The 16,492-nt window shown below is 43.6% G+C and overlaps 1 protein-coding gene across 1 annotated transcript in view; it reads right to left on the reverse strand.

Moving 5' to 3' along the window:
- Window positions 1-1,087: 1,087 nt before the first annotated feature.
- Window positions 1,088-16,492, reverse strand: part of ASB2 (ankyrin repeat and SOCS box containing 2) — a 194,051-nt gene continuing 178,646 nt past the window's right edge. The window contains exons 9-10 of the mRNA XM_069637978.1: window positions 11,291-11,444; window positions 1,088-10,358 (exon numbers count right to left, since the gene is read on the reverse strand). Coding sequence (XP_069494079.1) covers window positions 10,216-10,358; window positions 11,291-11,444 — 297 coding nt within the window. The 3' untranslated portion in view covers window positions 1,088-10,215. The remainder of the gene's footprint in view (window positions 10,359-11,290; window positions 11,445-16,492) is intronic.

The raw sequence follows: 16,492 nt of genomic DNA on the forward strand, positions 1-16,492 counted from the left end.
ATGCCCTCTTTAAAAATAGCAAATAGACTACACCCAACCTCCATTTGTGCCCTGGCACCTGCAGTTCCAGTGCCTAGCAAACCTCCTGGCAAATTCTCTCCAAGCGCCAGCAGTGCTTTTCTGGGAGTTGGGAGTGCTGTATTGTGCATGCCCTAAATTCTCACCGAGGAACTATGCTCTTCCTCCCCCGCTCCCTGATATCATAGCATTTTAAAGGGTAGTTGTGAGAGCACACAGATAGTGACTACAAGCCTGTGACTTTATAATGCAGGCTCTTCTGGGCCGTCTCTAGTCTTGAAAGTTGCGCAACTCATTCGGAAGGATCCCAAGTTGTGTAATGACCTGGTGTGAAATAATCAAGAAGTGTTGGATTCTAAACATCCTGTTGCCTTCTGGTATTTGTATGCTTCAATTTACTGTATAAACTGCATTGGAATGCCAAATGTCCCATGTTAACAACAGCAGCACTTCCAGAACCTGATCTCAAAGCTGATTTCAGCATACTTGTTTGGAAACATGAGTGATAATTGAGTATTGAGGGAAACAGTGGTACTTTGTCTACATTAGCAACTCTATAATTTCTTCACAGCAGTAGTTTGCATGCAGATTATGGTTGTGCGATAGTTGAGAAAACATGTATGTTGGTATCTATGTCTTGGATTTATATAATGCAAACATATATGAATGGAATTCAATAACAATCATTAGTACCCAGCGAGGGATAAGCAAGCCTCTATCGGGCCGGTCGCAGCTGTGTCCAGGCTGCCATGGAAAGGGAGAAGGGACTACATGTAGTCCCTTCTCCCCGCTCCCTGGCGGCCATCTTTCTTTTTATTCGCCTCACATTGCAATGGCCACCATGGAAACAGAGAAAGGACTACGGGAAGTCCCTTCTCGTCGTTCCATGGCAGCGATCTTCTTTGTTTACTTCTTTATTCTTTTTGAATGGCTGCCATGGAAAGGGTGAAGGGACTATGAAACAATTACTCAAAAGCTAAACCAGCACTCTAAAGTAATCTGATAGCCACCCGGCCGGTGACACTTTCTTTAAAAAAAGTTTCTGCACCAGAAATTAAGCAGCCACACGTGCATTCTCAAGACTGATTTTATTTAGGGTGTTTTGCTTTGTTTGCTGAGGCAGTCTTCACAGAATATTGCACACGCAGAACCGTTGCAGTGCACATACTTAATATGTTCACATAACATACATTAAAACTTAAGTTACATTACAAACATCACAACTCAAGCACGTGTGCAAACAGTTTGCAGCATAGCACAAAAGTGTAAAAAAACAAAAATCAAAAACTGATCTCAAGTAAGTACGGAAGTGGCAGAAGTGCATGAAGCATAAAAAGGTCAGGTTCACAAGTGTGCAAAACAAAAAGTACTTTGCTAGAGCTCACAGGCTACAACATTACATACACAAATTAATATCCACAACTGCAACAAATAAAATCACCTGAAATGTACGAAATGGACATATGCTTCAACGAATGAGGGTAAACATGCTCTGCTAATTTTGACAGTAATTCTTTTTAAAAGTGCAGTCTTTATGGTGGTAGTAGGTTGAGCAGGGGAAACTCCCACACTGGGGGCCCCCAAACACTGAGATCGCCAGGCCCAAGAAGGAGTGAAGCATGAACGTTTTACAGAAAGAAGTGCAAGGGGCAGATACTGGTGCTTTTCACATTTTGAACAATTCTTCAAAACACCTCTATGTAAGCAGGAACATACTTTAATTTTAGAATGTTTGTAATTTTTAAAATAAATAACAACCAGAAAATAACATATAAACTAAATTAAACACATGATGGATTTGTTAAATCCATTTAGCGGTTAAAGGGCAGGCAAAGCTCTCTCTCAGTCATGGCAGTGAACACAGGACTCTTTACTGTAATATCTCCCTGGACGCTGACCAGTTGATTCACAACAAATCCTGTTTGGAAGAACGCACAATTTGCACCAACTTTAACGTCCATACAAAATGTCAAAATCACTTTTGGATACATACACTGTTTTGTGAATCACACCAAACCTGTGCTGGCACAAGTGACACCTTTTTACAGGTTTAAGGAGACATTCTTACACCTTGAAAATAAATAGTGAATTGGCCGTTAACCATCAGCTCTGATGAGCTTCAAAGTGAAAAAAAATGACACAGATAAGGAAAGTCAATCAAATTGCACTAAACAAGTACATTTCAATAAAATGGTGAGCCTGCTTGTTTCTTAACTCATTTTGAATCTCACCTTGTATTATTGTAAATGCTTTTCTTTCTCTTCGTCAAGCTCGAATTTGAAGTTGAACGGTTGTAAATGGGTTCTACTGGATCCAATAGCAGGCATGTTTATTTTAGGACTCCAAGGGCCTGATTTACACAAATGTTTTTAACATGGGAAAGTCCCATTTAAATTCTTTTTGTAAATCAGGCCCTTCATGAACTTACATCAACACAAATTCCAGTTCAGCCCAGCAGCATCTTGGCACTGTCAATTGGGTTCAGTCAATAGCTTTTTTTGATCAGTCGAATTCTCTTTTGCTTTTTCCCCCTAATCCTATTTAGCCAAACACCCAAAACTAAATGTGAAATAATGCAGCTGAACCCAAAAGAATCCATCTGTGACCTGTGCACCTGTCGAAAAACGTTATTTTCAATGACAACGGAACTCTTTGTAGTACAGATGCATACACTTCTATGTCCCTAGGCCTTCCTTTTCAAGTGTTTATGGAGTAAGTCTGTGTTTGTGAGTGTGCACGCTTGTGTGTTGGTGTCCATGTGAAAAGTTGCAGCACTCTGGTAATTGTGCCCATGCATTTCTATGTTTAACTTAGCATATTATGAACTAACATTTTGACATTTTCGCTAAGAAAATATTTAATTTCCCCCCCAAAAATTCAGAGAACATATGGTACTAGCGGTGCCATTTGCTGGGTAGACATCAAGTACACTTTAGTTGGGGGACACAGAGGTTTGTTCCCCTTTTGATATGGTTGGGGGTAGTACAGAAACTTTGTAATGGTGCAATTCGCAGTGGGGAAAACATTTCAATAGTGCAGAAAAGAATTTTTCCATCAGGGGAGTTGCTAGGTCTGGAAAAGACCCGGGGCTAAGCTGATGTCGGAACTGTTGGGACTGGGGGCTAGCTAGTCTTTTGGCTGTAGCTCCTGAGATTCTATCCGGGGCTACAACCAAAAGATCAGGGGCTATAGCCCCCTTAGCCCCCCCCTAGCAACGCCCCTGCTTTCCATGCATTTTTGCACTAAGGCAATGTTTCCGCCAGTCCTAGCACTAGTGAAAAATGTGTCCTAGTGCAAACATTTACTGAAACATTGTGTGACTTTTTTTTTTGTCCTGCTGCTGTGATTGGCACAGTATAACATATGCATAAAATAACAACAAGATAACATGACATAACATAACTGAGAGGATCATTTTGATGATTTTATCTACAGAGTGGTAAAAATCAAACACGCACCACTGTGTGATCTCTTTTTCTATGTACATGTAATTTTAGCACCTAGAGAAAAAAAGAACGGTTCCTTGATGAGACAAGAAAATAACTGGATGAGAAGAGGCAAACACCAACTTGAGACCAAGCCACGAGGCCCCTTCACTGCTCCCCATAAATCCCTGAGCTGCCTGCTCACTAAGGTCAGCTCATGTTAACAGTGGCCACATCGAGTGCCCTCGCTCTGCCGCCGCTTAAGCCATTGAAGTACAAAATCCCTTTGTGCAGCTTCAGATACTTTGAGTAAAGTACATTTGCGATTCCTTGTGGTGGTGCGTGATAACACCACCGCAATCCCAGTTGTGTTGAAAACAGGTAGAATCGCATGGACATATGTATTATGTCATGTTACATTATGGGTCTGCAACGTTCTCAGCTCCCTCCTGGCACACAGAGCCCTGATGGGATAATGCAGGAGTGTGTTGCATGTAACGTTGTATACAAAAATCATATGATAACAACATACCATAGAAGAGGCGTCCAGATGCCAGATTTGCCAATGCCTGTGCTCAAATGTGCAGGGGGCTTGACACCCATGCGCTCCAGAGGGAAGGTCCCACCATCGAGAATGCACAGCACCTTTGCAAGTGAAGCAGAATCCCAGAGAAAGAGAATTGGCGAATGAGTGGGCCCGAGAAGCCTAGAACTTTGACTATAGAAGGCGTGGTGGGCTGCCACGCAAGAAGCTTTTTGTGAGTCACGTTGGGGTCATGGAAATTGTGTTGGATGCTGCGGTCATAGGCTACGTGTTCCATAACAAAGGAAGGTATTTATCCGCAAGCAATATCTGTGAGCGTTGGTTGATCAACATTTCTAGTTCAACTCATAAATTAGCACCCACTTCCTAAACACTATGCACAATGAGAGGAATATACCACTGTGCATATTTAACCTATTATGCCCTGGACCCTACTAACCAGCTACCTCTTACCGGCCAAGATGTGGTACTAATGTTATTTGCACACTCCTTTGTGGTACTGCACATTTTAACACATATGTAAAAGAGGGATTTCTGGATTTCAGAAGATAAGATTCATAACTTATCTTCTGGAATCCAGAAAGCCTTTTTTTACATAAGTGTTAAAATGTGCAGTACCACAAAGGAGTGTGCAGATAATACAAGTGAATTAACTCAAAACGTTGAGTATACATACAGTAAACAGAAGCCTATTGTAGAGGAAGTTTGGTGCAAAAGTCATAAATGGGACAGTCAGACTTGATAGAGCCTGAGGTCCTCCATAGATGCTTAAAACAATCCACCTCTGGCCCCATTCAAACCATGTTTGGGGAAGAGCTGCCTCCATCATGCCACTGCACCCTCGCCACTGCCAACATCTGCCAGCTGGTAGAATTGTGGGATCTTCTTGGTGGAGCTGTGACAGCCAAGCGTTTCCCCCACTAGACTGCTTTGGTGGTCAACTGTGTAAATGGGATACAGGTCCACCTCCTGGATTGGCAGATGGGAAGCAGTGGAGAGCTTCTCTGCTGCAATGGGGCCAGTTCTACAGAAAGCCTGTGCACTATGTTTAAATATTAATGCACTTTGTCCTTGAAAGAATTGATTAGTACAGTCCCACATACAGGACTACAAGAGCTAAGAGTTGTAACTCAAATTTCGAATGATCGCAAGTACCTTGAGAGCACATTCTCAAATACGGTTGCCAAATTCTCCTGGAATGTCCACGCCACCTTGCCCTGCATGCACAGAGTTGCCCCCTCAGATCAAAAGTGTACTCTCAGGGCAAATCGCAATGAAAACACAGAGAGGTCAATTCACAATAAAATCACAAGGAATACTTACTCAGGGATATAGACTATTTCATTCACAACAAAACTTATCAGGGGTAACATTGACTTACTCTTAGGGAGATACTATTCAATTAATTTGCTTCACACAGAAAATGACAGAAATAAATCAGATTTACTCATGAAGAGAGACGTTTGCCATTCATAAATAAATTACTAGCAGTACCTCTGAGGTACTCCTTAAGAGACTACTCAATTTACAGAGCATTTACTCATAGTACATCTAAATTACTGCCAGATAGAGCATTTAATTCACAAGGTTACGAGGAGTAACTCTAAATTCTTTCTGGAGAGAGATTATTTGAATCAAAAAGATATTACCAGGAGTAAATCTGACTTACTCCGGGAGAGAGACTAGTCGACTAATAAAGAAGTTACAAGAGTAACTTTGAGTTACTCCTGGAAAGACTAGTGATTCATTTGATTAATGGAGAAGCTATCAGTAGTAAATCTAATTTACTCCTGAAGAGAGACCAATGTATTTGTAATGAAAGACAGTACTAACTCTGAGTTACTTCTAGAGAGAGAGAGAGTGAGAGAGAGAGAGAGAGAGAGAGAGAATGTTTGGTTAATTGGAGTACATCTGGATTAAACCTGCAACAGGATTATTAGAGTCATAAAGAAGTTACCAGTAGTACATCTGAATTACTTCTGGAGCGGGAATATTAGATTCAGATTGGCCAGGAGTACATCTACATTAGCGCCTTGATGCCACCAGTTCTTTGCTGCGCTTTACAAATTCACATTCAATACAATACAATACAATAGCTCCTGCAGAGGGACTTTAACATTCATAAAGAACTTTCAAGAAGTAACTCGGAGTACTCCTGCAGAGAAAACTAGTAGCTAGTAACTCAGAGTAACTCGGAGTATCCTTGATTCACAGAGAACCTACCAGGAGGTACACTTACTCCTGGAAAAAAGTATTTGATTCAGAAAGAAGATTGCAGGATTCAATCTAATTTACTCCTGGAAAGACAATATCTGATTGACAAAGATGTTACAGGCGTAATCCTGGTTTACTCCTAGAGAATATTCCATTCAAAATGAAATTAGCAGGAGAATCCCTGAGTTAATACCTGAGAGAGAGAATTTCATCCATTTTATTGACAAAATTACATGGAGTAAATCTGAATTAGTCCTGGAGAGCCTACTCGATCCATAAAGGAGTTACCATAAGTAACTTTGAGGTACTCCTGGAGACACTATTTCATTTACGGAGAAATTACCAGAAGTACATTGAAATTACTCCTGGAGGGAGTATCTTGATTCACAAAGAATCTACCAGAAGTAACTCTGACTTACTCCTGACACGAGCTATATGATTTGGAAAGAGGTTACCAAGAAGAACTCAGAGTTCCTTCTAACTTACTTGTCTTTTCTCTGAGTAACTCAGAGTTACTCCTAGTACCAGCTTTGTGAATCAACTTGACGGTCTTCAAGAGTAGGGCAATAGTATATCAGAACTACTACCAGTAACCACTTTGTGAATCCGCCCTAGAGACTTGAATTGAGCAACCAAGGCCTGCCACCAAATGTGGAGAATGTCCCCATGGCTTAGGAAAGTCGAGATTAAATGAGATCTAAAAGTATTGCCCGCTTTCCCTTTCAAAGGCTAGAGGCTGAGAATGATTTCACTGGAATGTATCCCAAAACAGTGCAGATTTCTATATTTTGCCATATATTTATGTGTATAAATACAGACAACATATCACCATCCCATAGCCTTGTGGACATGTTTCCTTGGTGCATAGTCATTTGAAACGAATACATAATATGTAATGTAGCGCTCATCTTAATTCGCTTTTATTGTATATATCCTTTTCAAACCATGCATACATGTACATTACGACAAGTGTATAGCGGGCAATGTGACCTTATGACACTGTTCTAGGCTGATGATGGCTGTAATGCCCACATGCACATAAAGCCACTTTTCAGAGCCTATTCCAAATGAGTGTGCACTCTCAGTGCCACAAAGGCAGAAATCCAAATGTGCCCTGGAATAAACTGGTTTTTATCCCCGTTCCCTTAAACTTTGTAATCTAGGAGAGAACTCCCACTTTATGTCTGGCTACTAGGAGCGTAGATGATCTCTTTTTGCAGAGCCTGGTGGTTATAGAATGAGAATGGAACTCACAGGAGGATACTATGCTGCACGAGCCACTATCTGATGATGCAGCATACCTTCTTGCTTGTACATGTCCCTATCTACCGGAAACAGAAATAGTGCTGCATTTACAGCCTGCCTGTGTGTCTGGCTGCACTAAGCACCCAAGGCAACTAATGCGTTTCTTTTCAGTTGTTGTGTATGACAGCTTTGAAGCACAAGAGATAAAATGTGCACCATGATTGTGCAGTGTTTACTATATATGTGTGTATGGCTATCCTACGCACAATATTAAAATAAGACAGTTGGCCTCATTACGAGTTAGCCGGTCTGGATTTAACGTTGCTGGTAAAACCGTACCGGCACCGTTTTCCGGACCAGCTAACTCTGAGTTATGTGGCCGTGTGGGGTTACACCTGCCAGGTCTGACCTGGTGGGCGTAACGCCACCTTCCACACACGAACGTGGAAACACCGGCACCATTACCGCATGGTGCCGGTGTTTCCACTGCCCCCATTCCTGTGGAGTCCGATGGGGAGTAACGGAATGCCGGCTGCGGAATTACCGGACCACGGGGGCTGTAATGCCCCGGTGATTCCAGCAAGTCCAGAACCGGTAAATCCCCACGAGTCGAGTGGCAGCCTGCCGGTTTTACCGGCACGGCTACCGCCGGACTCGTAATGAGGCCCAGTTTCTTTCTGTCTGTGTTTGTGTCTAGAAGCACAGAGCAAACGGGACACACTGTGCAATGTTTACAGTCAGTGTCTGTGCCTGGTTGCAAAAAACATGCAGTACAAATAGTGCAGTCTTTCGACAGGACAAAGAAGACCGTACACCTAATCACCATAAACAATTGTACAAAGACACATCTAGGCTTGTTTTTGCCCGTGCTTGCTGTCCGGGCACTTACAATAAAATGTCATCCTCCGAAGCAGCCACCGAATCATCAATGCTGTGTCTACGGTGCCGCTGAATACACAATTCACCGAATGTGTCATATGGCATGCACTATTGACTGACCAACCAGTCAATATTCCAAATTGGAAGGCCATATCCTTTTCAAGGGGCGCTGGCATGTCCAAACTAAAATGCATTATTAAATATATAATGAAATGCTGGCCAATGGACATTTTTGAGCCGTCGCCAAATGCGATGGTTGTTTGTTTACATTTGGTAGTCTGAGCACTACTGACCTGAAACCTTATTGGCTAGCGCTTGTCCAAACATGAGTAGTTGAAACATCACAGGAATTAAACAATTCTTTTGAATGATATGCTTCAATTCACGAGAAGCCTCAAAAGGTTTTTCTTTTCAGACTGGATAAATTGTATTATCTTCCAATAATGTTATCTTGAAGTTCTGTAAACAAAGTATCAACCTTTGCAGTAGGTTTTGTGGATTAGAGGCTTTTTTTTATGTGAATGAATTACCTTTTTGTGTAACATTTGTGAGACAGAGTAAGAATGTGTATTTGAATATGTTCTCAACATACAACATTCTCATACTTTTTTCACTTAAAGGGTACTACATGTCTGAACCACAAGACCCAAGGAATTGAGTGGTGTATTGTTGATGGAGCACCCGCTTGTCTTTCATGTAACACCTTTATATCATTTATAAAAGTACTAACCTTAAAAAATACTATAAAATAGCACACCAAACCAACACATGGAAAGATATGATAAACTGCAGAAAAATTCATACTGAAAAACACTTACCCGATACAAATAAATATGCCTGTTTAGATAACAAACCTCCAGAAAATGTAATAAAAAATATAATACACATTTCCTGTAGGCAGGACTAAAATCTTTCTTTTAAAAAAACTGCCTGTTTTCATTTTTCATTTGATAAATAATTGGGGTCCCCCTTTGAGTGACCTAGTCTTTTGATCATTGTACACAGGCATGCAAACCAAACTGTCACTAAATCCATCCCCACACCTCATTCAATGTCTTATCTACACAACTCTTTCATGTGTGTTTACCCATTCTCCCCTTTTCCTCTTTTTTTCCTGCTCTTTCACATTCTCTCAAAAACCAAAGTCTGGAAACCTTAGCGGGAGAAGAAGACGCCAGTTTCCGGACAAACCTTGGCACTCTTAGGCCACACTAGTAGTGACTGGCACAGCATAAAAAAAAACTCTTAACATAACATAGCATTGTGCAGTCTTGTCCAACTAGTGCAGAAACGAACTTGATAAAACAGATTTTGTCACCCGTCTTATGTCAAGAGGAAATGTAGGATGGGTAAACTGGTTCGCGCTACTCCATCGACAGATGTCCATATTTTGAGACGATGCATCCCAGCCATTGCTTGATATGGTCCTTCTCTCATGATGTGAAGCAACACTCACTGCTACGCCCTCCTCCCATAAAATAGGGACTAAGCTGATGGAAAGCCCTGGCACAACCAGGAATGTAATGAGGGCCTGTAGTTGGCATTTCGCGGTTGCTATTTTAGTTCAGTGGTTACCGTTGTCCCACTAGAAAGGTTTGTTGAGAGTTGAATCCCCCAACGTTCAAAGTATTACAATTCTTAGAGATGTGTCTTAGGTGCTGTACCACTCGTTGATCGTTCTCTGGTTCCTAAGATTTCTCTCTTGAGCTCCTGTTGTTCCGGTTTTAAATCAGCTTTGCTTTGGAGTCCTCAACGGTGGCCACTAGCACACCACATCTGTTGGCGAATCGATGGAAATCTTCACCATGCACAATTGTTGTCTTAACCAGTAGTAAAAATTGTATTTTCTGTTGGGTTGGCCCTGTACACCATACAGTGATTTATTGTTAGCTAAAAATCCTTAGTAAAATCATATTTCAGGAATTTGAGCAGTCGACCAGGAAGAGGCAAACTGTCCAGGAATTTAAGACGGTCTCTCCCTACTCGATTTCGAACTTCAATGCGACATAGGTGAGCGAGTGGCCTTGGAGGCTCTGAAAGAAAAGACATTGTATCTTAGAACAGGTGCGGAGAACCACTCTGCCATTGCAATAACTATGCATTACAGCAAAGATTTCTGTGCATGCCTTTTTGCAAGGACATTGAATTCCGCCCTTGAGAAAAGGACCCTAAAGTTGGTGGCAGGTGCATGCCAGCATGCACATAGTGTTCCTCCACCCCCCCTTAACACTGTTACATTATTTGGAGAACCTACACACTGCTCCCACACCCACCATCCCTAAGTCTCTGATTGACACATTCATGAACCCTTTATCGAAGGGGCCCTTCCGTACTTCACCTTCCAGAATGCACCATGTCCTCTCTATGGCAGGGCTATTCTGGAACTCTTCCACATGGACACAGCCTCTAAACATATTCTGGGACAAAGGTTCAGAGTTCAGGAAACCGACAGAAACGTGTGCGGAGGACCAATTAAGTCAAGGTGGAGAGGTACAAATCCTATAGCACTATTTTGTTGGCAGGGTTAGAAATTACCAGGAGCTGGGAGATATCGAGCTCCCCCTTCCAAACTACAATAGCCGGGTTCCGTTGACACCAACAGCCACCGAAGCTTCTTTTGACTCCCCACGCCAAATGCTTAAGTCACATGTAATGGACAAACTATTTTAGTCTGCCTCCCATGTGGCTCTGTGATTGGTGGCATGCCATATATAAGATCCTCATTCCCCCTGGGGTGCTCCTGCTTACTTGGTAATTCTTATAAGGAGGAGCTGTTTTTAGCTCCTGATCTTCCAACCTTTATGTTAATTCTTTCCATGTGTTGCCTAACAAGACCCCAGTAGTAGAAACTGTCCTCTGATGATGACTGTTGCAGACAGGGTCAGGCTGAGGTTGGGATACCACTGATTGACAGGCTGTGGACATGTGTACTGTGTCCTAGCTGGTGTAAAGCGAACGAACGTACCTGCTTTGGCTTTGATAACAGCCCAGTCCTCATAGCTGTCGAGGTGCTCTATCAGCCTGGAGCAGAGCTGCACGTTGCCCACGTAGTCCAGGAGCACATCGATGATAGGCCCCGCCCAGCGACTCATTTCCGGCGTCGACACCACTTCACAGAACTAAGACAAAATCCATACACAGCGACAATCAGTCCTCAATATGTGCGCCACAGGTGAGAATCGTCAATTATCTTTTACTTTTCACAGCCCGCTTTTCTCTCGTTTCAAAGTTGCCTTATACAACGGCCCTACCGCCGCCACCACCACACACCCCACCCTGACAAATCAATGCATGTTTGAAAGCCTAGGCGGCTACCTTTCACAATATTTAAGAGGTGTCTTAAGTGCCCTATAAGTTATGGTCATGTTGACGTTGTCCTCTGCACAACAGGCTTTTGGTAGGGGCACCAGTCCTCGGCATGAAGCACTACTTACAACATACTCTTCCCAAATACACTCCCTCTAGAGCACTGCGCTCGGCCTCCTCCAACTCTCTGCGAGTGAGCCGTTTTCCCAAACAGAGACTTGGGGGTAGATCCTTATCCTCTGCGGGGGCCCCCCTCTGGAACAGTCTCCCTGCCTCTCTCCGTCTCGAGCCGGATCTCCTTAAATTCCGGAAAATCCTAACGACCTTCCCCTTCTCCTCTGCCTCTCCCCTGATAACCTCCGCTCCCTGCACGCTACCTCCTCCTTCTGCTCTACTAGCTGACTGTTTCCTGGATGACGTCAGAACCTTACAGGTCCAAGGCACCACACCCCAGTCGCTGCATTTGCCTCCGGGCCCACGCACTACTTGCTGCACTACGCACTTCCCAAAGAGATAACCCTCTGCACCTATCCCGGCCCTCCTGGACGTGGCACACGTATCCCTTCCCCCATCCCTGACAATTCCTGCCTGCGCACTTGCACAAACTGAATGCCACCCACCCAGTAGGTTGGTTGTCTGTCTGCCCCTCTGTCTCCCCTTGTCCCCCCTAGCATTGTTGCGCCTGAAACACTTGTGTTAGTGGCACATTATAAAACGGCCAACCAACTTAACCATTGCCCTTCCCATCCCCTGATCCACTCCCCTTATGCCAATGTCTACTTGTGTTCATTCTAGCAAGAAATGTTCTCTAGAAATGGCTGGTGGGTTCTTACGTGCCTCCCCCTCTCTCCCCCTTCTCTCCTACCCTCACTATTTGTCACGCACGTGCCCTACTGTCAGTATCCATGTACCCCCTCTCCCCCCCTCTCTGCTTTACCCCACTATCTGTTAACGCACTTGAACTAGCAGAACTGCTGTCTGGCCTAGTATGTTTATTATTGTTGTATATCATTCAGAATTCTCCAAGGCCTTATGATGAATGATTGTATCCCATGTTACCCCTCACCCCCCCCTCTCCCCCGGTCTTGGAACACTTTGAAGCACTCGTCTTGTGTCTAAGCGCTTTATAAATAAACAATGCCAATACCAACACAGTCAAATTCATCAATTAAACCCAGAAGACAACTACGAGCTCTAGTTCTAAATGTTTGATCATCTGGTGCATGAGGGTGGACAGATCTTTCTGCATTGCTCTAGGTGTTTTGGACTACGACTCTGGGGATACCTTGCCATTGACTACCTAAGGCTGATGGGAGTCATAGTCCAGCACATCTGGAGAGCCAATGTAATGTATAGGTGATCTATATAGCCTTCATACTGGACTCATCCAGCTTCAAAGTGCTCGGCTGGGGATTGAACTATCCTCCTGTCTAAAGCCAATGGTTACATGTCACTGCTCTAAGGCCATTAAGCCAAATCCCGTGTAGACACATTAACAGACCGTAGTGGAAATATAGGTCACCCTCAGACCCCATTATCTATTTTCAATGATGTCAGGTGTAACTAACTTGAGTTCTATGAAGTATGAAATGGGATTAAATCCATAGAGAGGTAGCCTGGGAAGAGGTGACCTGCGAATTACAATTATCTGCTTCTTACAGTAAGTGGTTGTTGAGGGTGCTGAATCTGGGGAAAGGGGTCAACTGTTTCCTCTCTCTGTTTCCCTTTTTCTCTCTTTCTACCTCTTGTTCTCCCCCCTTTCCCTCCCTCTATATCCCACTCCCTCCCTCTAGTTCTCTCTATCTCATTCTCGCTCCCTATCTCTCTCTCTCTCTATCATTCCCTCTCCTTTTCTCTTATCTAGCTCATTATCTCTCTTTCACAGACATTCCTTTTTTTTGTTCATCTATCTCATTCTCTTTCCCTCAGACACACTCTCTTGTTCTCTTCCTATCTATCTCATTATCCTTCTCTCACCATACCCCCCTCTCTTTTCTCTCTCTCGCTCTTTCTTGGTCTCTCTCTCTCTCGCTCACTCTTTCCCAGTCTCTCTCGCTCTCTCTTCCTCTCTCTTTCTCTCTCTCTTCAGTTATGTGTTACTGGGAGAGTAGGATCCCCACTGTATTTCCCTAGAAGAATTGACTTGTGAACCCTTTGTTACTTGTGAAATACCAACACGAATCCAAACACAATAAAAGAGACAGCATTATATTGGGAGCCACTTGCAAGGCAGAAGCGAAAGGTAAGGATGTTGAAAGTACTAGCTACCCACAGATTAGGACAAACTCTTTTACTGCGATTAGCGTAAATACAAAAGAGGCACACATCAGCGAGAAGTTGTGCGTTCCCCTAACAGCTGAAGCACAAGCCACCACCCTGGTCATCAGGGCAGGTTTGGACCAGGCATGAAGATGTGGAAAAGGAACAGCGAGCGCCAAATGGGCACACCAACAAAGCATAAAACCAATGTGACAGGTGCAGTGTCCTGCTGCCCTCCGATCGAAGCCAGGACCATCCAGCAGCATGCAATACTTCTGGGCCCAGGGGCAAGTTACGCCTTTTTTAAAGCATACCCGTGGACCCACATGTCCACGGGTATGGCTGGATGGCTAGTCATGGATGAAGTCAATGGCTAGGCCCACAACAAACTGAAACCATTTTCTACAATGTCTGTAGTAGACCACAACAACTTTGCATTAGTGACTGTGGACAGTATCTTGCAGAAGAATATCTGGCTGATGTCATTAGAACATTACCAATAGTCCTGCAATACAAAATGTCTTGCAATACTCGTACAGACGCATGGAAACTATCTGAGATGTGACTTAAGAGGAAGAACAGAGTTCTGATGGACAGAATGCTTGCATTGCTTACTGACGCCAGTGGGGCATGATCCACCAATGGGCATTGCCTACTGACGCCAGTGGGGCGTGATCCACCAATGGGCATTGCCTACTAACGCCAGTGGGGCATGATCCACCATCCACCGGTTGTCTACGAATTGTTTGTTTTACAACTGTTCGAATTACAATTGACCTTTTCACAATTGACCGAATTGTGAAGGTCAATTGTAATTGATATGCGGGTGGAAACCCCCCGCAACCCCCACCCAACGCCAAACCCCCAGAAACCCCTATATATATATATATATATATATATATATATACATATATATATACATATATATATTACCAAACCGATATATATATATATAGTCAATTGTGAAAAGGTCAATTGTGACCCTTTGAATTCGGTCAATTGTTCATTCGAACAATTGTAAACGAACAATTTGGGTAATACCGATCCACACATGGGCACCACACAGCTAATTTCTGACAGGTCGATTCACACCATTCTCTACATAGCATAATACAGAAAGTATGCTGAACAAATGGGTTGAGATGCAAAACTTCCTGAGGGTTCCAGGGAAAGGGGTCAAATTCTCTTGGGGTGTGATGAAGAGGTCCAAAAGTGAGGGTGGCCTTGTAATTCCCATACGCAGTGACCTATAATAATGCATGCATTGTTGACCACCTCTACGGCTGGATGGATACCAACCTCCATCTTCCTTGGGAAGGAGAGCGATAACATCACACTAGAACCCCCTAGTGATGAAGCTTGCCCTTCGCAGGACATTAGCGTACAAAGTCCACTAAATAACCTATGCTGTTCAAAGAGAAATGTTACTTTTGCTGGGAGAATCCCAGGCTTGCTTGTCCCAAAAGAGACTCTTGGCACAACTCCCTATTTAAAGTGAATTGGAAAATGCTTAGGAGAATATCATGGATTAAAGAGCCATAGACTATGTGAATAAACTGTGGGCAGACTCCATGATTAGCTTTGCTTTTCTCAAGTTCTAGTATAAACTATATACAAGGATCTGAAAAGACACCCGTCCTTGAAAGACAATAATGTAGGGTTGTGTGAGACGTTTGGGGGCGGGGGCTTATAGCCCCAGGTATGGGCCAACCAACTTTATGTACTAAAATAAAGTCAAACACCAGTACCTCAGCTCTATCCAGGCTACTACCACAGGCACCCAAAGACTCAGACCGCCAGAAATCAACCAGGGTTTACCACATAGGTACTAGGTAGAGACCTTAAAGAAACGGACTCCGATAAAGCGTATTATCAACCGCTGTAGTTTAATCACTCCTAGCGGTTCAGCATAAAAACTCCTTCATAAGTAGAGGGCAGCTGCAAAAAACACATGAATATGTAAAAAACAGTGTCATCAAATAGAAACATTAAGTTTGAGAGAATAATGTTCTGTGCAATAGTGCCTATTGAGCATTACCAGATCGCAAATGTGTTTGGTTACCAGGTGAAGACTGTGATGCTGGAAATGCATCAGAGGGACAGGGCCTCTGAATCCTTGTCCTTTACTGCTTTTCATCGTGTGTTCTGTCATGTTTTCTGCCCAGGAGTGCATGTGGGACTCCTGGCAGTGCAGCTCTCTCTTTTGGTTTGGTGAACAGACCCATGGGATACCCTTATGGCACCCATGGGTAGGGGTACAACCCTGTGCCCCTAGTGTATGTTTTTGGGCACCTGTGGGTGGCCCACAGAGCAGGGTATGGGCTGGTGGCAGCTCCATGCTGAATTTGACAGGTGCTCTGGGTGTCCTCCATTTTGGGATACCCAGGCCCTGCCATTGGGATCAGTTGATTCCTGATAGGAAACAAGATGGCCCCTGTGGCCTCTTGCTTTCTATTGCCTGTTACCTTGTTTCCCAAAGTCCTGGGAAGCCCTGACTCTGTCCCTTCCCCCTGACTGGCTGTTGGGTGGAAGTTCCATATATGGTGTTGTTGTGAAGGCCCAGCTAGACTGCCTGGAGCCTTCCCAGTGACTGTATGTTGTG

This window comes from Ambystoma mexicanum, chromosome 14, assembly GCF_040938575.1.
Source record: "Ambystoma mexicanum isolate Mex_15411 chromosome 14, UKY_AmexF1_1, whole genome shotgun sequence".
Taxonomy (NCBI): domain Eukaryota; kingdom Metazoa; phylum Chordata; class Amphibia; order Caudata; family Ambystomatidae; genus Ambystoma; species Ambystoma mexicanum.